Consider the following 23,129-nt stretch of genomic DNA (forward strand, 5'->3'; position numbering starts at 1 on the left):
GATGTTTACCCAAGTAAAATGAAAACTGTGCGACACAAAGTTGTGAGGGTTTGCATCACCTTTATTCATAATCACACAAAACCGTAAACAACCCAAAGTGTCCTCAGACTGGAAAATGGCTAAATACCGTTACAGCAGCTCTGAGTTAGCGCGTACGTGTGTGGAAGGCTTTCAGATGACAGCGAGGCTGCTCTCCGGGTGCTAGCTGTGCGCCAGGCGGCATCCTCGGTCCTCTGCGCGAGCGTGACCCTCACGGCAGGCCTGGGGGAGACACTGCAGAGGCTCCCAGTGTCCACAGTAGCACGCACAGTCGGGGAGTGAAAAACCAGGGCTGGGGCTCGGCAGCTGCGTGGTCAACCACCAGTTTGCACTGATGTCCAGCTGACGTCACACTACTGACACACCACTTCCAGGTCTGTCCTGTCATTTGAAATTCATGCCCACGTTTTTAGGCCCTTCCCCTCCTGATGTCCTTGGGGGCCCCTTTTCCCATGTGATCACTAACACCGATTGAGATTCCGATGGCTCGTTCTACTCGTCGGTTAGCCTCTCCTGTAATGAGTATAGTTTGAGCTTCACGTACACGAGCAACTTAGGCTTTGTAAGTCGGAAACAGTGTTGGCTACCTAAGAAAAACTGTAATGGGACCGACGCAGGCCTGGTGATTAGCAGTGTCCCAAAATGGCACACGGTATGGTATGGCCTATAATTCAGGGACCTGATCTCCTTTTGTTTCCCAGATTTCCTGGTAGAGACCTGCTATTAGGATTATAGGTATACGGAGCTGGAAGGTGTGGGGGAATGGGAGGAAATCGCATGTGATTTCTCTCCTGACAACTGTAGGCCATTGGATTTCCGATCATGTTGCTGTCCCCGGAGAGGTTTTATTACACCTTCTTCCCATCCTTCCAGAAATGTTGATATAATCATATTTGTATAGCTGTTCTGTATCTACCTACATACTGATAAGGAGCACCTTAATTGATTTGTTTTGAAATTATAACAAAATTACCTTGCTCTGTTTCAAGATTTGAAGGCCATATAGAGATCTGCCCACCAGGCATGAGTCATTCAGCTTGTTCGGTCAACAAGAGTGTTCTAGAAGCTATCCGAGGAAGACTTGGATCTTTTCACGAACTCCTGCTTGAGCCACCCAAGGTAGGGCAGCTATCTTCACGGCTGGCCGGGTCAGTGACTTGGTTTAAATAGTGCTTAGAAAGCACACGAACCTTGTGGGAAATGGAACCGGCTGTGAACAGCACACACAAGCTAGCCCTTCCGATCGTCTGTACTGCTGTTAAGCGAGGTTTTAGTTTTAAGCGAGTTACAGCTTTTATCTATATATATATATATATGTAGTGTCTACACTGGTGGATGGGGTAGAATTGAAATGAAGCAGAGTATTTATCTACTTAGGATACTCAGCTTTTTGTGCTTTTTTTCTATAAATTCTGGGGGCTTCTTTGCCAATCCAGCAGTCCTTGTGGCCTGTCATTTTCCCAGCTTTGAGGTTAAGTTCCTCCTTTAGGAACTGATCTTTGAGGCTGAGTTGCCTTAATCCGAGCTGGAGTGGCGTATCAGTCTGATGGGTAGATGTCTTATTTGAGGAGTGCTCGGCGCAGCGTGGCTCCGCTCGTTTTCCCGCCGGGGGCCTCCGCGTGCTAAGCCAGCAGGGACTTCACTCGGGCGGTCCGCTGAGAGCACGAGTCACACACCCCGAGGCCCGGTAGAGGAGAGCCGTCTGTGGGCCACGAGTGCTGTTCTCCCGCAGCAGAGAACTAGGTGAGGGTAAGAGGCTCTTCCTTTGGGAATCTCTGTGGGAGAGTCCGGTCCGGGAGGTCCCCTGCCCACCCCAGTGCTGCCGCTGTCCTTTTTCCTCCTGCCCTGCGTCCTCGCACCCAGCGGCCTAGCCGTCATGCGTGTCTCGTGGCATCCACCGTGCCAGGCCCTGGGAATCCGAAGGCGCTACTTTCTCCCTTCTGCATTAGGTGCTTTCTGTGTATTTCGGCGTTTTGTGGAGGGGAACACGATTATTTACGTCCACGACGCAGGGAGTCTAGTTCAGCTTCCAGACGGTCTCTTCAGACGGCTGACGCCACCACTTAGCAGGCAGGGTCCCTGCCCGAGTCGTGTCTTACGCGTCCGGCCAGCGCTGGGTGCGGGCCGGAGTGCTCGGCGTTCACCCTCGGGGAGAGCGCCTGTGCCCCTGTTTAACCATTCCGGCCAGCAGCGTCCCTCGTGGCACACGTAGGGAAGAAACAGAGTCAGGAAAGAAAAAGAAGGGGTTGATTTAGTAGGAGAAGCAGAGAGAATATTCCAGGTGGGAATGGGAGGTGGGGGAAGGAGGACGTATGAGGAAGTTCCCCACCCGCGTCTTTGCTGGCCTGCCTGTCTCCTCTCTGCATGGACAGGAAGGCACCGTTTGAACTCCGCTCTGTCACTGCTAGGAGTCCGGGAGGTCAGCTTGTACGTGGTTTTAGTAGAGGATGCGGCGTGAGTTAGACCCTTGAAGGTTTTAACGTGTCGTTACTTAGAGCTACCTCAGCTGGAGGAAGAGGCTGAAGCTTCTAGTTCCCCGCAGCCTTGAGAGGAGCAGGGGGGTATGAGGCGCGGCGCGGGACGTGGGGAAAGGGCGGCCTCACTGCCGGCTGAGGATTCGCCACCCTTTCCTGTGGGATTCGTGAAAGTCCCAAGTGTCCTGTGTCTGTCTCTTGTGATTCAAAGTGTAGAGACTCCCTTTTATGGGCAGGTACAGGTTCGAAGTTGATCCTCTTTCAAGGTTGTGACCCAGGGACAGCTTTTGAGCTTGCCTCGTTCTCGGATTTTGCAAAGATTGGGGACTATGTTCCAAAACCACCCGTCACATGTCTTAGTTTCGAGATTTCCGGCCAGGTTTGGAATGTCTCACCTTTTTCCCCCGAGTGCAGCGTTCTGCGATCTTCCTGCGGCACTTTGCGTTGTCGAAGCAGGGGGATACTCAGTTTCTTAAAAAGTGTACAGTCCAGGGAAATGACTCGATTTTTCCCCCCTCTTGGGTATTTCATCGTATCTTCAAGATGGCAAAAGTGGCTTTGGGTTTTCCGTCAGACGGAGGATTCAGGCCCCAGTGTTTGCAGGGGGAGTTTACGTGGCGTGCATATTCGCCCGTACCCCTCCACCCTTTTGCTTGTTTACTGAGCTGGATTTAATTGGAAAGCTTTTTCCTCCTCAGAAAAGCGTGATGAAAACTACGTGGGGTGTGCTGGACCCTCCCGTGGGCAACACCCGACTGAATGTGATCAGGTTGATATCCAGCCTCCTGCAGACAAATACCAGCAGTATCAACGGGGACCTTATGGAGCTGAATAGCGTCGGGGTCATATTGGTAAGATTTCCCCCAAAAGGTTATTTAATTTGCCCTTGATGTTTTGTAGACCTACAACTCGCACAAGTGAAAAACCTCACGCGTTTACAGTCTGTCAGTGACTTCCTGGTTCTGAGCACAAATGGTCTTTTATGTAGTTTTTGCCTTGAGTTTATCGTCAGTTTTTAAGTTTTCAGTATTTATTATTGCTGCGTGTAAAGAAGTATAGTAGAGATTTCATAGATGATTAAGACCCACTTTCCCTCCAGAATCTCAGTCTGGCACAGGTGGTCGAGCAGTCCTGTCCCTCGGGGGAGCTGTTAGCTAGAAACGACTGCTGGTTACAGCACCGTGTTCTGTTTGTAGTTAGCAAAGGGACAAGTGTTTATCTTCTCTCCCCTGACAGATAGGTGGTCTTTTAAGTTGAGTCCAGATTCTTCCCTGACACAACTATAGTCTGTGGTTGGTGGAAGGGGAAAGGGAGAGCCCAGGAATCATCTGGACTCCCTTGACCCTCGGGTTCCCCAGTTCCAAGGTTTGTGCTTAGAATCCCCAGGCCCAGCTCTGGTGCCCCTGCCTGCTCTGTCTGTCCTGCCACCCCAGGGCATAGAAGGCACGGGGTTAACACTTGGCGGGTTTCATGAGCCATCTGGCCTTGCCGTGCACAAGGGGAAGTTTGGGCTTTTTGCACACTCTTTGCACTTCCTTCCATTTCTCATGTGGTGCTGGGTGTAAATGCCTGTGCGAGAGAGAGGGTCTGCTTTTCACATCTTGCCCAGAGACGGGACACATTCTATGGCTCATAAGTGGTGGGACCAAGATTTGAATTCACATCCAGTTTCAAACCGACGTGGGCTTTGTCAGCCACACTGTTACGCCACCTGATGTCACTAAGTATTTTTAGCTGCGTTTCAGCTTTGGGTAGAATGACGACAGTGTAGGAATAGAGAGCAGGAACACGTTGGAGTGGATAAAACGTTACAGAGCCACAGTCTCTTTGGTGACAGACCGCTGCTGTCTGGGGACAGTTTTTGCCCACCCTCTGGCTGGTGTATGAAACTATAGCAACATAAGTTTCTACTCCTGTCCCTGAAGTCGTCAGTCACTAGCCTCTGATCTTACTGATAGTAAGTACCCAACTACTTTTGAAGGACAGCAAATTTGATAAAACTCCTAAATGGGTCATGAATCGTTACCTGGTTTTGAGTTGAGGTAGCCAGACTCAAAGCATGTCCTGAATATGCGTATGCATGATGGATTTTGTGTTTGTAGGAATTGTCTTTCCTTTTTGTGATACTGTCAGCTTCTCGAGCAATCTGGGAAACCCGTGTGCTTTCTGGAGGTCCACACGTCACTGCTTCCCAGACCTCTCTTGTTTTACTCCATTCGCTAATAGTTCCATGAGTTTCAAATGCCTGAGTGCTTATTCTTTGTTAAGGTGTGAGCACCCTGAGATTGGAGACCATCTTTTTGTCTGTCCCTGTCTCCTGTATGGCCTCTAGCACTGTGCCCTGCACAAAAGCCATCAGTACAGGTTTGTTGACTCAAAATAAAATTCTTAAACATTTCTTTAAAAGTTATCGGATGCTTACTGAACTTAATGCCTGTATTAGTTGCCTTGAAAATGTAAAAAGATCTTCTCTTTCAGAAGCTTACTGTTGTTTGCCTATGTTCGTTGTTGTTTTCTACTAGATTCCATGCAATTGGTGGCATGTTGAATGAGCAGGTATCATGCTCTTCAGTGTACGTAGTGGCATTTCAAGCCCTTTGAAGTAAACTTGTTTTCCTTTTAAATAGTCCTGTTGAACTAAGAACATATCATTTCCACTTTAAGTCACTCTTTGGGAAGTGTGTTAGAGCAGCGGCTTTCAACATTGAGGCAACCGAATAAAAACAAGCATTGCTTTTTCTTTTTTGTAGGACATGTTCTTCAAATATACGTGGAATAACTTTTTACATACTCAAGTGGAAATTTGTATCGCACTGATTCTTGCAAGTCCTTTTGAAAATACAGAAAATAACACCATTACCGATCAAGACTCCGCCGGTGACAATTTGTTACTGAAACACGTAAGCTTACTGGTGTCTGTCTCTTTTCTGCTGCTCCTGATAAGTGTGAAGTGAATTAGTCGAAGGGCAGGGAGGTAATTTCAGAGTCCAGATAGTTAACTCTCTTGTTTTAAAGTCTGCAGAAAGCGTTTGACCAGTTGTTTGGCTTACCAGTTCTAAATTTTTTAAGTGTGCTTACTTGTTTTGAGAGAGTGTGCAAGCAGGGAAGGGGCAGAGAGAACGGGGAGGGAGAGAATCCCAAGCAGGCTCTACGCTGCCAACGCCGAGCCTGACTCGGGGCTCAAACTCTCGAACCGTGAGATCATGACCTGAACCAGAATCAGGAGTCGACGGACTGAGCCACACAGGCGCCCCGGCTTGCCAGTTTTAATTTGTAGGCTAAACACATGAGTGAAGGTTGGCAGGAGTGGGCTGCGTGCAGTGACGAGCGAAACGTTTCTGTGGCCCTCTTTCCTTTTGTTACCTACGAGGTGATTTCACTAAGTCAGTCTTCAGATTTCTTCTTGCTCTGAAGTTCTGTGGTTGTACGAAGTTTTCTAGCTCACGCTGGGTTACTCGCAAACCGGGGACTTGGGAGAAGCTGGCTCAACCAGGTCGAAGGGAAAGACCATGACCTTGGGTGCAACTGCATCGCGCATCCCGACAGCGATGGCAGCGGGTGCGGAAGCGAGCGTGGCCCGGGCTTCGAAAGCACAGGGATGGCTGCGGATTCCGAGAGATTTTTGCCAGGGTGTAGTCTTCCTTCTCCTTTTGAATTTATCAGCCAGTTTTCATGGCTCATGAAACCTGGCTTTGCTTTAGGTCAGCTACTCAGTGCAGCGGCACCCGCAGTGTCGCTGTTCCCCAGCAGCTACAGCGCTGGAGGCCTGGCTCCCGTCTCGATCCCCGTAGCGTTTGTCTGAGGGCCTTGCGTGAATCCGTTACCACGTTGCAGATGAGTTAGCCGGTAATTCACAGCTTGCTGGGTGATAACATGTCACTGTTCTATTTGAGGAGGGTTCTGTTTCACTTTAGAACTTTGATGCTTTGACATTATTTACATAAATGTTAACTGGAATATTCCTTTTTATTCAGCTTTTTCAAAAATGTCAGTTAATAGAACGAATACTTGATGCCTGGGAAATGAATGAGAAGAAACAGTAAGTAAGCCGTTTTCTGAGAGGAATTCTGTCTGATTTTTAACTTGAAGAAAACACCCTCCCTTGCCTGAGAGAACAGTGAGAGTAACTACGAGGTACAGACCAGCTTCCAGTTACAAATGGTTCTCTCCAGGTTATTTCATTGTAGCCGTTTATTTTTAGATCCCCCCTGTCTTTTGAGCTCTCTTGAGGGGAACCCAGGGGTTAGCTGCCTTTGAAACTTCCGGGACCTTTTTGAATAGCTGTTCTACTGACAGTAGGGAAGAAAAAGAGTCCTCAAGTCAAGGCCTCCCCGATGATGCTTCAAGTTCAGGTCACCCTGTGTTCTCGCCGCGAAGAAGGGCACTTCCTGACTGAAGAGGGGACGGCGACTGCCCTAGCGATTCGTGTTCAGAAAATCTCCGTCAGCTGACGGGCACGATTACCTGAAGTGGTGGCTGACACGCGTCAGGCGCTTTGCCGCACACCCCGCTTCCTCCCTCGGGCCCTGGGGGCTTGGACGCCATCTCACAGGAGGCCGGTGGCAGGGCGTGCGTGGAAGACACTCTCAGGGCCACTTCTTGCATTTGCTTTTAAGTCAGGTGCATTGAGGTATAATTCTTGTAAGGTGGGACTCCATCCTTTCTGGGCGTGCATTTCTAGGAGCTCTGACGAACGCGTGCGGGTGCGGGAGCGCTGCGCTCGAGGCACGGAGCATTTCCATCAGCCCAGAAGGCCGTCCCGTGCGCCTTCGTGCTTGAGCCCGTGCCGGGAGGTTTCTTGCTCTGTGTGTCTGCTCAGACTCCTCTTGCGGCCTGTGGGAGAGCTAGGAACTAAAGGGAGGGGTCGGCTTCATTTTGTCAGGTTTGGTGTTTCCGGAAGCGCTCACTGGCACTGATAGAGCTGTGACTGGACTCTGGAAAACCTGCATTTCGTCCGAGGCTCGTCTCGGTGGGCCTCGGGTCCAGTCTTCCACACGGAGCTCCTGTGGGGGTGCTGTGTCTGGCCAGATCAGCCTCTCTGGGTCTGTGTTTGGCCCCACGTTAGCAGCTTAGTGCCCTCCCCAGCCTCCCTTGTTCTCTGCCTCTTCGTCGCCAGTGCAAAGGTGTCGGGTATGCTGTTTCCCCTAAGCTCCATCCTTCAGAGGCTTGACTGTTACAGTCCCCCCACCTTGGGGGTTCCGGAACGAGCTTTCCTAACGTTTCCTTGCCCCAGAAGCCGAAAGAACATCAGGAGCCTTGGAGCAAAGCCCTGGTGGGTGGGCGTTTGAGCTCCCTCGGGAGCTCGTGGGAGCACCGCACAGGGTCTGACCAGGAAGCTGCCTGTGAGGAACACCGGGGTCTCGGGATCTTACCGTGAAGCCAGGAGAGGCTCTTAACAACTCACTTGAGATCAACTCTGTGTCTTCTGACCCTTAGCTGATTCCAGACCCTTTAAGATTCTTAGCAGATACCCTCTTTCTCAGAAAAGCCTTCAAGCACAGTATGGCTTTTTTAGTGGCCCCTGAAAGATTCTCCCTGTAAGCAAAAATCTAAGTCCTGACCCTTTGTAAACAGGCAGAGAATCACAGCGATGTGAGAAGTGTATCTACATGGATGGATTTGGTAAAGGTGGGTCCTGGTTAGGAAGGGTAGGCCCTAAACGGGGGAGAGCAACGGGGGTAGTTTCTGTACCCGGGTTCCAGGTGCCGTGTGGGCCCGAGACCAGCCGAGCGCCCCTCGCCTCGGCCGGATCCTTAAGATCGGCTGCTCTTTTAACCCGAGAAGTGCCATTGGTAGACGATTGTGTCTGTTAGTAGACGCAGTGGAGACGTGATGTCTCAGAAAACGAAGCAGCAGGATTGTCACCTTAGGTGCTTTCAGCCTTTTTAAAGTCTGTTCACAGAAAGATCCAAAGCCAAGTCACAGAAATATGAGGTGTCAGCGAATGTTTGGGCTTTTTTTTTTTTTTTTTTTTTTAAGATTATCGAAGGTTAATGATTGGTTTGTATGTTGAACGGACCTTGATGAGTGTGGCCACCGTGTGATCCTTGAGCGGACCGCCTCTGCCCCTCCCCACCCTGGCCTGACCTGGTGACCGTCCATCCCCAGCTTCAGGCCTCCGTTTTTAGAATGATCACTCCAACCCGCTGTGCTTACCAGGCTGTCTCACGACTCCCTCCGGTCGGGAGTCTGAGGATTTGTCCTCTCCCCCTTGTCAGGGCCGAGGGAGGCAGACGGCACGGCTACATGGGACACCTGACAAGGATAGCTAACTGTATCGTGCACAGCACTGACAAGGGCCCCAACAGTGCATTAGTACAGCAGCTTATCAAAGGTAAGTGGCTTTTGGAATTTTAATTACACTTTTGTTGGATTGGAGGAAAGATTTAAGGGTAAACTGAGTGGAAACTTTCGTAACGTTTTTAATGGCAGTCTGTGGAGTTCCCTTATATTGCGTGAATCATCTGGAGATCTGAGTGAAGTTGTTTGAGGAGTGTAGTTCCTTGCTCTGTGTCTCTCCTTACTTCTGCGGTCCTTTGAGTGAGTCCTGGCAGCCCGGCCAAGGCACCCGCTCTCGCTCTCAGGGAGCCTGCTCACCATATCCACCAAGTCTGGCGTCCCATCGCCAGCCGCTATGTCACGAGCTGGGATCGCTCTTTTTATTTACTTCTGAAGGCCCCTGTGTATATAGCCTGTGGATTGAGTTCCTTCAGCTGGGGTATCACAGCATTTATCCACATGTTTTCCGTCTCTCTTCCTGAGAGGAGGGCTGGCGGACTCTAAAAGATGCTCTCTGTACCAGCATTGAAATTTACCAGGCGAGGTTACTGGCAAGAAGCTGCAGGTGCCTTTTACACTGGCGCCCAGGCCAAGAGTCCGTCCCCTCTACCCCGAGGGCCCAGGAGCTCTGTGGACTCCGGGGCTTGGACTGGTCCTGCGACTTCACTCCAGGAGTGTGAAAATCTCCAACCCCTGTAGTTCTGAATTCATCCAAACTCAACTTGCTGAACACTAGAAATTGTTTCCCAGTCTATCCGGTTTGTCTTTTAAGAATGCCTGTGTTCAAGAGGCTGTTCCCTGCCGAACGTGCACTGAAAGAGCTGTTCTAGGCCGTGGGATCGGTTGGGGCTTTGCCCCCCTGTAACTTTGCTCCCCGAGACAGGTCCAAGCGGGGCCATCCCAGGTTGTGTGCTCACCTGGAGAGGTGGCCATGGGCGTGATTACGTCCTGTGGCTCAGTCTTTGTTTTCCCGGAGCTGCTCACCACGGGGTATGCGAGGGGCACACACACATCTGTTGGAACCGGAAGTGTCAGAGGACAGCTCTAGTCAGGCTTCCGAGATTATAGCCGTAGTTCCCTTTTCTCGGAAAAAGTATCTGTGTGCCTTTTCTTTAAAATTCCTCTAGAAGGTGGAGTCTCACTGCTGCGTCTGTGTTGGCGTGGTGGCCTGTGGGCACAAGCATTTAGGAAACGCTGTGTTGGAATAGTTTGAGCAGCCGAACCAGGCTCCAGGAGCCGTCGCCGTATCCGACGGGTGTGCGGGAGCTTGCGCTATAGCGTTTCCTGAACTTGAACGACGTGCAAGCACGGTTTTTCCTCCTGCCTTAAAAGACCCACTGTCCTCTCTGAAGTGCGCTGGGCACACGCTTTCCAGATTCAGTGTTTACCGTTTTTAAAACTTGTTAAATTCACAGAGCTGCGTAGCACCCTTGGCATCAAGCAGAGACCTTTTGGGGGGGTGGCTCTGGTTCCTGACATTACTGACGTCCAGGCCACAAGGCCTTATAACTCTGTTTCTCCAAGAGGCGGGTGCCCACATGATGGGGCACATCTGCCTTCGATGAGCCGAGCGGGTGGTGCACCCCCTGTTTCCTGTTTGTTTTGTGCGTCTGTGTTTGAGGCCCCTGGAGTGACCATGCCTCTTTCTTTCTCTCTCTCCAAAGGTCTTCCAGATACAGTCAGGGAGCGATGGGAGGCGTTCTGCGCAAGCTCCTTGGGAGAAACTAACAAGAGGAACACGGTAGATCTAGTAGGTTTTACTGGGTCACGTTTCGGTGACTCCAGTGCTCTCGGCCTTTGCCCACTTGCTCAGAAAGAGATGAGAGAAAGATCTTTCGTTTGTCTCGGTCATTTGGGGCCAAGGATAAGTTCATGTTTCTTTACCAAGGAAGAGAGGTCAGTGTTCACCATATTCTTGACAACTTGTCTCGTCAGTTCCTAATTCCTGCCTGCGGTGACCAGAGAGGGTACAGAGAGGCCACCGACCTCTACGTTCCCCCCCACCCCCACCCCCCTTTCCCTCAGTGCCTCGACAGAACCGCTGCTAGCCCGCCTTCTCTGTCAGGTGTGTTGCCTTATGCCTCAGATAAGCCAGGGTGGTTAGAAGCCTCAGGAAGCCTTTGGATATTTTCTAATATTACTGAGTTGAGTTTACCCTCTTTTTAGATTATTCCCACTGTGGGGCGGGGGAGAATTTTGTAGATGACTTTGGAACTAACACATTAGAACCATTAGCCAGGGAATAATGGCATTGATAATATTTTTAAAAATTATATTGGACTTTGGAATGTATTCTTTGTTTTTTTAATGCATTGAGATTGAAGGTAAGTATTGCTTTTGGTTTTAAAGATAAGGAAAGCCTTTCCTTTTGTAAGCACGTGCCAGCTGATAATTGAGGTGGTGGCCTTAACTCTACACAGAAGTAGATGTGTCGGGCATTTAATTCTATGTTTGAAATTCAGCAGCTGCTTCTAATACACACTAACGCCTTGGCTGTTAGGCGGTCAGGTCCCTGACAGCCTTATCAGTTCACAGCAGAGTTTAGAAACAGGAGGGAAACAGAAGGGCTCAGAGCGGAAACAGAAGTGGCAGCTACAGAGCGGTCACCAGGTCATCCTGTGTTACTCTCCCAAAGGGCTGTTGCCTTCTCTTTGGTAGATTGTCTAACAAATTTGGTTATCTTTTTCCAGACTCTTCACAGATTGGTTGGGTAATGGCTTGTTAAGGATGGGTATAATGATAGAATCAGTAGGAGTTGGAAGACTGTGAAGTTAAGAGATCACTAAGGGGAGCTGTGTGAGGCCATTTAATTAAAATACGTCCGATGGCCTCAGTGTCTCAGTGCATCGTAGCCCAGCAGAGAGACTGACCTCCACTTTGACAGTCCTGAGTCATCAAGGAAGACTTAAGTAATTTTTGATGAACATAACCACCTACGGTGGATTGATTGCTTTCTTCCCCAATCAGATTGCTTAAAATTGTGGATAATCAAGGTTTTATTGTAGGGTGAGATTGTTCTCTGGCACTGTTAAATTGAACCATTTAATTTAGTAGAAGCCCCATCTCGAGTCTTTGTTAAGGTTGCGGGCAGTGTGGTCTCCTTGAAGGGGTGTTGTCATATTTCTTATTTATAAAGGAATGTTTAGGAATATTAATTGTGACTTTGGGAGACTTCTTTAAAGGTGTTCCTTCAAAGGGTTGTAGACTTCAAAAGTGTCCAGTAAAACTTGCTGTTATCAGCGGTTTTTAAAACATATTCTTTGTCTTTGGTAATCGAAACAGATTTCTCGTGTGAGCAGTTCTGTGTAAAGACAGCCTTCATTGCAGTTCAGACAGCACTCAGCTGCTTTGCATGGTGCTGTCAGTAACCTGGGCTGTGAGTCCGTGTAAATGTTCTGTGTGTCTACGTGAAGGGGCGTATACAAGCAGTGCAGAATTCACGTACAGCCCTTTTGGGTCAGACACGTCTGACGTCCAGACTTTACACCTGGCTGGAAGGGAAGATTATCCTGGGCCCACCTGTCACTAATAGCAGCTTAGTTCTCTTTGGCCAAAAGCGGTGAGACTTCTAGAGCCTTGTTGATGTCGCTCATATCCCATGTTGATTTAGCCCCACTCTGTAATTTTGTTGTCTGTTGTCCGTGAGAACTTTCGGGCTGATGTCTCAAGACCTCTTCAGTTCCGTGATCCCACGTGCCCAGGACTTAAATACCGCCTCCCTTCAGTTTTAAGTCCTTTCAGTGGGGAATTTTGCTTTGTAGTCATTTTAGGGATACGTAGGTTCCCGGTTCCTAAGGGTGCCTGTGCATTCTAGGCCACCAGCGAGACTTCCTGCGGCCTCTGGGCTCTCCGTGTTTGTGCCCAGAAAGCTTCAGGTTATATCCTAGGAGGGTTGGGTACCATGTTCCAGGGCACATTATCATAAACCCAGCTTGGTAAACGCAGTGGGTCTTGCCCTTGGGAAAATGTCCTGCAGAAAGAGTGCTCACTTCCCCATGTAACGCAGTACAAGGTCTAAGTAGAGGCATCTCAGACACATTCATTCCTAAAATAGGCAGTTGACTAATAACAGATGGCTTATTCCCTGTCCGCTCCCCCAAATCGATAGATTAGAGACGCTGTCTTGATGCCTTGACTTAGTTGGTTTTACCATGGCTCAGATGTCTCCCTGGGAATCATTTTAGGTGTTGCCTAGGACTTCAGCCCACCTGCAGTTCACACCAAATGCTTGGGTTAAAATATTGTTGTATTGCCCTGGCCTGTTCTGATTTTCCTAGTCACAGCGAGGATTCGTTGATTAGCGCGCCAAACAGCACAGCGCCCCTGTGCCGCTGGCTGTGGGCCTGAGGTCCTGCTCACTCCGGTAGGAAAAACTGTGCCAGCCCCGAGCTCCTCCCGCTCCTGGGCGGCTTTCTAACTACCCTGTCTCCGAGGTCTGTGAAGCACTTTAATCTTTTGGCCCCATCACACCGAAGTATATGCACAGTAGACTCGTAGATTGCTTCTGTGCTTATGTTGGGAGTTTTGTTATGAATGAAATTTGGTGTGTTACTTACATCCAGAGACCTCTCCGTGGGTCTGTTGGTAAGAACTGGTAAAGTCTTGGTAAAGTTAGGCAATGTAAGAGGTGTCGACACGGACTCTGGAAGGTTGCGTTTGCTTCGTTCTCTGCCTCCTGTGTGTGGGGGAGAAGGTGTTGTCTCAAGTATTGGCGTGTCCTTCCCGCCACTGATGAGCTCGCTCGGGGAGGTTGTGCAGAATAAGGCACACGTGTGCCCGTGCGTTGGCCCAGAGGCCCAGCAGCGTGGGGCGGAGCCGCTGTGTGTCTCACCCGCCCCGGGGCATGGGGGTGCCGGGGGGTCCCCAGCAGGGCCCCAGGGTAGCAAGGGGGAAGATCTTGCCTGTGACTTCCACATGTCACCTGGGTTAACATGCCAGCCGTGCCCATGATCCTCCTTAGCATTTAGCAAGCTGACCGGCCAAGGCGCCAAAAACACTTGGCTTTTTCCTGTAGCAACAGTTAACGAAACTAAAATTTTACTATGAAAGAAGGGAACAACATCTCAAAAGCTTTTTTCCACTGAAGCGTCAAGACTATATTTAGAACACTTCTGGCTTGGTCAGAGTGTTCGTACGTACTTGTTACTTTTTAAAAAGTTATGACTGTGTTCTCCGTACATTCTCATAATGTGTTGGTATTCGTTAATTTAATAAACATTTGAGCGGCTACTGTGTGCCATGCACTGACGCTCTTGTCGTAAACTCGACTGGCAAAGATCCCTGTCTGGGTGGAGACGGATAAACTCCAGGGCGGGGAGCCAGGGGTTTGTCTGGGGCAGGTGTGCAGACCTCTCCGAGAGGCACCTTTGTGCAGAGGTGTGAGGGGGGCAGAGCTCGTGCGGAAGCTGGCACGGCATCCGGAGGGAGAGAGCGGGCATGAGGGCCAAGGCCAGCTCTCCTGCTTTAGTCCACTCGCACCCTGGTTATATCTTAGTGAGATGAGAAGCTGTTCGGTATGGCATCTAAAGGTGACATAACTTAACATACATCGTGAAAGAGCGTCACGGCTCTTGCGTTGAGAACAGACTGCGGTGGGGCAGGTGGCGGCAGGGAGACCCGTCAGCCACCAGGTACGGCGTTGACCGGGGCAAGAGGCGGAGGCAGCTTGCACCAGAGAGAGCTGATCGGCCTGGTGAGGAGCGACGGTCTCTTAGGTTATGTTTTGACGGTGGAGTGAGTAGATGTGTGTGAGAGAGAAGAAACCAGAAGGCCGAGATTTGAGCTGAGGAATAAGGAGGCAGCGAGTGGCATCTGCTGAGATGAAGACACCTCGGAGGGGGTGTGCCGGGGGCTCGGGGCGGGGGCTCTGGCGGCGGCATCTAGCTGTGTGACGGACTGGGTGGGATTCCAGGCAGCGGGTCCCCTCCCCGCCGGGGCTGGGGTGCGTTCAGCCATCTTTGTAGCCCATTTTATCGGTAACAATTTGAGGCCAGCTAGGGTGTGGGTGGAATCAGAGTCACCACATCCTTCCGTACATAGACACAAAGGTGTGCGTGCACCGTGTTGTTAATAACTTGGTAAAACTTCTTTTTGGAGAAAAAAATTACCTCCCAGAATTGCTTTGAGGAGACAAGTTACAGAGGGTATGTAAAAGGGGTCACTACTGCGTCTGGCACGTCGTAGTTGCTCAACAGAAACGGGTTTCTTTCTCACCTTTTGTCAATGAACCGATGCATTTTGTGGCGAAAGGTAACACTGTGAGTGAGGAAACGTTGTATCGTGCTTGAACTCGGACAAGACCCGCCAGGGGTGGCCAGGTCTTTTTTTGTTCTCTCTTGTCTAGTTGACCTGGCTTGCTCTTTGGCTTGTCTTCTAATCCTGCACCCTACCATGGGGGGCGCCCCCTAAAACATAATAGGATTCTCGCACTGGCTTGCCGCCGAGCAGCCCGGGTCTCCTCTGAACCCGCCACAGTGGCAGGGCCTCCCGTGACCCCGGCTGCCGTGACCGAGCAGGATCCCGCCTCCCCCCCTCCCGCGTTCGGGCCCCATCTGCACGACTTTCCCACTAACTCGCGGAAGCTACGATTGACCCCGGCACACTCCCTTCGTTGGTCACAGGTTCTGCCTTTGACCTCATCTGGCCAGTTTCAGATTCCGAGTGTGCATACCCACCTCTACCTCAGGGAGAAGGGGGCGGGGGGATTAATTGGAAACGCGGGCGATTCACCTGGCTCAGCATCGTTGCCAGAGATGGTCGAAGAGAAAAGAGATTGATTTTATTCGAGCGGTGATGTATTCCGTTTCATAAGCCCTACCACACGCAGACCTGTGGGAGTCTCCTTCGGGTTTCTCGGTCCAGTGTTGGAACATCACAGAACTTACCAGGCCACTTTCTGTAGCTCCGGTCAGGCTCTTAGACACAGTTTCAAGGGTTAGCAGGTCACGGCCGCTCACGTCTTCCCCTGATGACCGTGCCCTCTGCCGGTTATGCTTCTGTGGAAGGTACAGGGTGAGTAACTCAGGAAATACAGTGCAAGTTACCCTCAGAAGTACAGAGCTGGTTTTAGGATTTTACAGACTGTTCATGTTTATTACTGGCTATACAGCAGTCCCCGTTACTCGTGCTTAGTCACTTGTGTATTTTCATTTCTAACTGTTAATACGTTCCCTCAATGCCGTGTGTCATTTATGAATGAATAAAAATCACCGTGAATTGGTGAGCAGTTCATGTTCGTGTTTTGTTTAATTTGAGTTGGTTGTAAGTCTTGAGGGCAGGGACTATGTTTTAAGGGACAGAAGATTTGGGGTCTTTTTATAAGCAGGGTGTTCTGCTGCTTCAAAGTCCACTCTAGGGTTTACGGACAACGTTCTTCCCAGAGCGGACAGGGGACGCGAGAAGTAAAAGTGCTCCTGTCTAAACCTGACCTTCCCGGGGGCCCATGAGTAACCCCTGGGCGTGGTATTTTCACTCTCTGAGCTTGGCACATACGAATTATTTTTATCCTTCACCTGAGCCGTTCCTTCCACCTGCCCTTTGTAGACATTTAATGGGAGATGATTGTTACGATCCCTCAAATGGAGTAACTCCCCTCTTCCCTGGTTTCCGGTGATTCTCGGAACGAGAGCGAGGACACAAGCGGGCAGCAGAAGGGCGGGGAACCTGACCGTCTGGTCGAGCGAAATGGGCTTTTGGATTATTGGGGTGGATTTTGTAACTTAACTGTTAACTTATTTTTGTGCTTGCTGTTGTTACGCGTTGAGAGAAAAACTAAATGTGATTTTTCCATAAAAATGCTGATGCAAATGTCCAAAACTTTTCTCTGTTAAATAGTGTTTTACATTTTTATGCATATAGGTTACAACCTGCCATATTCATTCATCCAGTGATGATGAAATTGACTTTAAAGAAACGGGTTTCTCACAGGATTCTTCTTTGCAGCAAGTGAGTCATGCCTAAAGCTTTGCTTTTTGTTTTTATTTTAAATGCTTAATCTAGTTGCCACCTATGAGTCCCCCTCGGAGGCAGATTATGCACTAGGATATGATTCGGGGTTACTTACCAGTTAGGCAAAAGCATTAAAAATAGGAAGTTTGAGGTATGCGAGAGGAAGGTTTGTACTGATTGTGTTTCACCCCTGGTCACGACAAAGCGGAATTGGGTGAATTTTCAGACTTGAACAAACCGAGTGGTTCAGCGAGTGCCTCAGACATACGTGCTATGCAGACCTGCGCACCGGCTGTGTGGTTGCTTAAAGGATCCCGTAGTAGCGACCGGTGGGTGAGGATCCCACTCTGCGCGTGTCCTTACGGTCTTTTCTAGTGAAAGTTTCAGTTGCAGTAATTCCTCGCCACCCCACCCTCCTGTCCCCCATACTCTCCATTTATCAGCTGCTTCTGCCCTTTGTGGGGGAGAAAACGGGGTCTAAAAGTGACACGCCCGGATCTGTCCCTCGCCCAGCGGTGGTTCTTGGAGAGGCGGCCGGTGGTTCCGCTACCTTGACTGGATACGAGGCGCGTGCCCGACGTGGGAGCTAACGGCACAAGCCCCTCTTTCAAGGCACCAGCTCCTCAGACGACAGATGGTGCCGGGACCCCATCTTGGCACCGAGTTGCTTTGGTGGCGGGGGGCGCGGGGGGAGGTTGACATAGCCCCCTTCCTACCCGGCACTGAATGTTCGCTTGGCTTCTTTTCTCTTAGCCTTTAAGCCTCATCTTTTCCCAGGGCCAGGATGAGGCTGCTTGTGGCTCTGCCGACCCCGTGTTCGGGCCTCCCAGTAGGCTGTCCTGCTGTGGTCAGGGCGGTTACTAAGTCAGGTTCACATTCACATTTACAGGACAGGTCTGGAGTGGGTTTTCAGCGCTAGGCTGGCTTCTCCGTTGATTCTTAACGCTCCTGCCCTTCGGAAGCCAGCCTCCCGGGGTTAGGGGCAAGGGCGGCCAGCCCACGGGGGGGGCTGTTGAGCAGCAGGGGCCTTCTTGTAGAGACAGCAGCCCCTCGCTGCCACCCTCGTGCCTTGCCGGTGCACCCAGGGTGCCCACCTGGCCCACTGTGAGCCCTGGTGCCTACAGGCCCTTCTTCCTTGACCCCAGAGTTCTCCGGCCTGGCGGTAGCCTCTCTGCCCCTACGGAAGCATCTGGAGAGTCCTGAAACCGGCCACTCAGCCTGGTGTGAACTCCAGCGCTACGCATTGCTCACCCCTGCAGTGAAGCTCTGTGGTATAAAGTGTAAATTATCAGGGTGCTTCCGAACCTGTTGGGGAATCGCTTTAAGAAAGAGAATGCCCTCAACCTACGTGTAGACAAGCTGATGCCCTCGGAACTTGAGGCGGCTGATTTAATCTCAGGGAGTGCTTATTACAGTTCGGTATCTGGAAAGTGGGTCTCCTTCTCGTGAAATCTGATTCCATGGCTGTTCTGGGGAGGACGTTTTCTGATGTCTTTTTGGTTTGACTGACTGCTGGTGTGCACATGAGGCAATCCCAGACACAAAACCGCCTTCCTGACAAAGCTCTCCACAGGCTCCCGTTCCTGTGGCTTTTATCCACTTCGTGGAACCCTCTAAAAGTAGGAAAAATAATTCTTCTCTGCCGGACAAGCTTCTAGTAAACACTTCTTTGCATGCTTGAGTGACAAATCAGCTGGATCATTTTTGAAAGTAAGGAATATGTTCCAAACTATTTTTTTTTTTTTAATTTGAGACAACCAGTATAGATAAATTTAAGAATTTTATGCGGGTCTCCATGATAGAATATTAGTTTATATATATTAGTTTCAATTTCTCGTTCACATTTAAAGTGAGGTTTCATGTTGATATAAAGTCCTGAGTATAGAGAGCTTAGGGCAGGTCATTTAATAAGGTCCCTTGACCATGTCACTCACCTGTGGGCCATGTCTGGCTCAGGGGGTGCTTCACAGGAAGTTTTGTGAATTCACAGCGTTTTGTGAATGCCGGCAGTCTGGCTGTGCCTTCTGGCCCTTCTGATTTCCTAACCTCTAGTGTTCGACTCTGACTCCCTCTGAATCTGACAGAGGTGTGGAGTGTGAGGAGGTCCTCTCCCTGCTGTGTCTGAAGAACTGGGGCTGAGGGCCACAGACGGGCTCTAGAGACCTGGCCGGCGCCTCCCGCTCCCAGGCCCGTGCAGGGCGGCGGTGGGGAGAGGAGGCAAGGCAGGGACTTCCTGTCACTCCAGCGGCGCCTCCAAAGAGATCTGCTTAAGAAAGCGGTAGACTCACTTCTCAGTGACTGAAACAGTCCCCGGCTTTGGCCGGGATAACAGTTCTAGGCAGTGTGGGGTTTGTGTTTTGTTTTTTTGTTTTTTAATAATTAAGTTCTCAGTAATGACACAGCCGTACGGTGCTTCCCAGACTTGGATTTCTCCAAGTCCAGAGCACTTTTTATGTGACTTTAAGTACAGTACAGTAACAGTTTTCACTTAGGTGGGTTTGGTACACATTAGTAGCTTTATTAGTAAAAATCGTGTCTGAAACTTGGAAGTTCTTTGCGAATTTGCATCTTCATAGAAGCTGTAATAGACTTAGAACTAATGAGGACCCGGGAGGTTTGTTTCCTTTTTCCCCTAAGTTACTGCATAGAGGTTACTTGTGTCCGTCAGTGGCTGTATGTGTCTCCGTAGGGACATGAACGAATAGACAGGGAGACAGACAGACGATGCATATATGGGTGGACACACGTCTATCTGTACATATGTACGTGTATTCACATACATACACTTCTAATACATTCAGTGTCTGCGTGCTCTCTCTGAGGCATTTAAAGGAACATTTTTCGGTTTTATGAACCCCAAAACTTCATAGTCCGAAGTCCAAAGGCACAAAAAAGTTAAAGGGAGAAAAAAGAAACAGACCAACTGGGGAGGGACCTTCTCCCTTGTGTGGCCAAGTTTGTAATCTGTAAAGAAACTCAGAGCCCGGCTTCTGCCGCCTGCTTGGAAGGACGTCTTCATGATTCTTTACATCTTCGAAGGCACCGCACGTCCCATTTTACCTTAGAAAACACGAGGGCGCAATTCAGCAGAATCTGTTTCTTTCTTTTGGGTTCAACGGGTGTGAGTGCTACGTGTCCTATTTTTCATTCACCTGTCCAAGCTCAGCCCGGCCTTCCAGAACTTGTCTCTGCCCTTCTGCGTTCACCCGCGACTCACTCGGCCCTGGCGCACCTTACCAAATGCGCCCCCGTGAGGCTGGCCCCCCGCCCCGTGTCACATAGTGTCACCTCCATGGGCAGGAAAGGGGACAGCATGGAAGGGCGTGAGTGAGCACGGGGGGGGCGGGGCGGGGAGAGAGGTCTCTCAAGTTAGAGAAAAGTGAAGTTTCAGGTTCTCAGCAAACTAGATAACCGCTTTTTTCGGACCTGAGGAAAAGTTGCCTTCCAAAGCCAAATATAAGGTTTATTTTTTAATCGCCTCCGATTTGGATTATCCATGCCATAATTCCCTGCCACCCGCACGAGTGATCAGGAGGGAGCAGAAGAGGCATTTCTGCAGCAGGTGTCCGCGGGGTGGAACCTCCGGGCGCTGCTCAAAAGGAGAACCGGGGGGCATTGGGTTTCAGGCCGTGGTAGCCGCCTCCCCCCCCAGCACGTGGCTTCTGGCGAGACGCCCGTGGTTCAGCTCCCGGCCTGCAGGCGAGAGGCGGCGCACACACTGTTCTTCGTCAGCCTCCGTGCCTGGTTCGGGGTGGCGTGCGGGGTGCCGCTCGCTGTCCTCGCTGTCCTTTACTCCTGCTTCAGAACACAGGACACCTTCGCCGGTTTCTCTTGTTCTGCTGGGCCTCCTTGTTGTTTTAAATCAGAACCTCAGCATTCTCGTGAAGTCCGTTTTAACCTTCCCCCGTTTGCCACCTAAGAAAGCCCAAGTGAGCCCGGTGCTCTCTAGAATGTAGGAGACAGAATGGGCTCCTCTGGGGACCCTGCAGTTGTAGCTTTTCAGCCTGGTGTCGGGTCAGCGTTAAGACTTAATTCTGTCTCTGAGATAGGTAGGATAGAAGCCACTTTGATACTCTTCCCGGCCTCTGAGACCCAAGTCTTTTTCTTAAAGAGAACGAAGTGTCCCCGAACGTTGTGTGTTGTAGGCTGGCAGGTTTGATTACTGGCTGTGTTTTCCCCGGGTGCGGTGTTACTGGGGGGGGGGGGGGGGGGGGGGGGGGGGGGGCGGAGGGCGGGCGGTGGGTCACCACTTACTGGATCTTAGGTTAAGGTTGGTTGTGTGCAGAGGTGATTGATGCATCTTATAATTTCAGACTGTCACGTGTCACTTGATCACCTCTGCGAACTGGACTTAACCCAGACCTCTCTCTAAAGATAATTTGCAATAGAAGACAGAGTGGTCGTTAACATTTCCTGCAGTGACATGTGCATTCGAATTCCAAACATGTCCTTTTTTGGGTAAATTGTGTCTGAAATTATTTGATTGTTTCTAGAAAAACACACCAACTTCTCAAGCCCTAAGGCTATGTAAATAAGATGGTTTCTGGAACACAGGTGGGCAGATAGTGTGTAGAATGTCATTAGAATCATTGTATCACTGTCACTGGCCCTGGGGCTGCCAGGCCTTTTCTGATTATCAGATGCAACAAATGACGTCCAATTTTATTGACCAGTTTGGCTTCAACGATGAGAAGTTTGCGGATCAAGATGACATTGGCAAGTGAGTATATCTTCCTGTCCCCCCGTGTCGTGCGCTCCTGTTTTTTGTGAGACACGGTTCTCCGGGGTTCCCGGGACTTGGGCGCGTTCACGGGCTGGGATGAGCCTGCCCCCACAAGGTGCCCCTGCGGTCCCAGCCTGTCGGGCCCTGAAGCAGCCGGGGGGCGGGGGGCGGGGGGTGCTGAGGGCCGGGGGGCTCTTTCTCACAGGGGCTTGTCGCTGTGTATACTGAGCTTTGCTCACGAGCTCTGGTCGCTGCTCTGCCCACACCCCTCTCCCCCACCCCGCCGACGGCTGTGCCAGGTAGCAGCCCCCAGGGTGGTGAGTCCCTGCTGTAGTTGGCGGGTGGGAGTGGACCTGGTGGCCTCCCAGCAGGGGCTCCCCACGTGTGTCCTCCCCAGCCCACTCACCATGAGGCCGGCCGGGTGTCCCGTAGGAGCCGGGCAGGCAGAGCGCTCATGTGGGCGAAGGAAGCGGGGGGCACGGGAGTCAGAAGGATTGGTACCATACCAAACCAGTGAGGGACAGATGTGTGGGCGATCCACGGGAATGAAAACAAAGGGTCTGGCGCCTGGCCCGGGGAAGGGAGAGGTGTTCATAAGTAAAGTATTTACGAGGAGGGTCATAGCTCATCGAGAACAGAGGTGAGGACCAAACGGCTGCTGTCACGGGGCACTGCCTGATGATGCTCGTCAGTACCCGGCGTCCGGGTGGCTCGTCGCTAGCAGTTAGGTGCTCGTGGTTCAGTGACGCAGCCGGCAGAGCCGTCTTCTGTCCCGAGCTGCAGTTTGTGGCATGTGAGAAGCTGAAGGCCCCCGGCACGGTCCAGCTGTACCATACAGCACGCCGTGTTAGCGCAGCGGACGGAGGCTTCCCTGTAAACAGAGCAAGAGTTCAAGGCTGCCAGCTGCCCTAAGCGTCAGCTCATTTGGATGCAACATGAACAAGGGCTGCCCCCGTGGTGGTTGTGTCTGTACCACAGAAACGCTCGCACCAGAGCCCACGGGCTCCCCTCGCAGCATCTCGGCGCTTGCCTGTCTCCGCTCTCACTAAATGTTACCCGTTAGGAATCCAGTCCCTTTAAAATGCGTATTGGGTGCTTGGAGTAATGATTGATTAGAACAGATCTTTTAAGAATTATACTGACTTTAGGGCACCTGGGTGGCTCAGTCGGTTAAAGGTCCGACTCTTAATTTCAGCCCAGATGATGATTTCACAGTCCCAAGATGGAGCCCCGCCTTGGGCTCCAAGCTGGCCATGAGCCTGTTTAAGATTCTGCCCCTCTGCCCCTCCCCTGCTCACCACCTTTCTCCAAAATAATAAGAATCTTACTTCCTCAAGAAATTATGTTTCACAGGCTATGAGTTCTTCCACCCCTACCTTCCTGCCGATCATGCCATATGTTAGGATTTGGGGGGTGTCTATTCTGTGGATGAATTTGGCCATCCCGGGAGAAAGATCAGTGTCTGAGAGCCGACAGCCCTTGGGTACTTTTTTTGGGTACCTATTTTGACTGTTTCTTCTTTCCAAATAACCTTTTTCTTGGTTGTGTAAGTATGGCCCGTGGAACCACGGTTGTTGCCGTGGATGTTAAAGATCTTTTACGGAAAGGCTTCGAGGGTGGGTTCGTTCTGTCTTACAAGGCATCCGTCCCTGCCTTTCCGTCCCTTC

At 50.8% G+C, this 23,129-nt stretch overlaps 1 protein-coding gene across 31 annotated transcripts in view; it reads left to right on the plus strand.

Annotated features, from left to right (window-relative positions):
• PPP6R3 (protein phosphatase 6 regulatory subunit 3) overlaps window positions 1-23,129 on the plus strand; it is a 136,520-nt gene that overhangs the window by 93,556 nt on the left and 19,835 nt on the right. For 11 of the 31 annotated variants that reach the window (XM_043581908.1, XM_043581887.1, XM_043581888.1 and 8 more), the window contains 8 exons: window positions 1,029-1,158; window positions 3,212-3,364; window positions 5,264-5,413; window positions 6,488-6,552; window positions 8,732-8,847; window positions 10,457-10,542; window positions 16,650-16,736; window positions 21,362-21,459. In XM_043581908.1, the coding sequence (XP_043437843.1) occupies window positions 1,029-1,158; window positions 3,212-3,364; window positions 5,264-5,413; window positions 6,488-6,552; window positions 8,732-8,847; window positions 10,457-10,542; window positions 16,650-16,736; window positions 21,362-21,459 (885 nt within the window). The remainder of the gene's footprint in view (window positions 1-1,028; window positions 1,159-3,211; window positions 3,365-5,263; window positions 5,414-6,487; window positions 6,553-8,731; window positions 8,848-10,456; window positions 10,543-16,649; window positions 16,737-21,361; window positions 21,460-23,129) is intronic. The other 20 variants (XM_043581910.1, XM_043581909.1, XM_043581889.1 and 17 more) reach the window with 5 other exon arrangements.

This window comes from Prionailurus bengalensis, chromosome D1 (genome assembly GCF_016509475.1).
Source record: "Prionailurus bengalensis isolate Pbe53 chromosome D1, Fcat_Pben_1.1_paternal_pri, whole genome shotgun sequence".
Taxonomy (NCBI): Eukaryota; Metazoa; Chordata; class Mammalia; order Carnivora; family Felidae; genus Prionailurus; species Prionailurus bengalensis.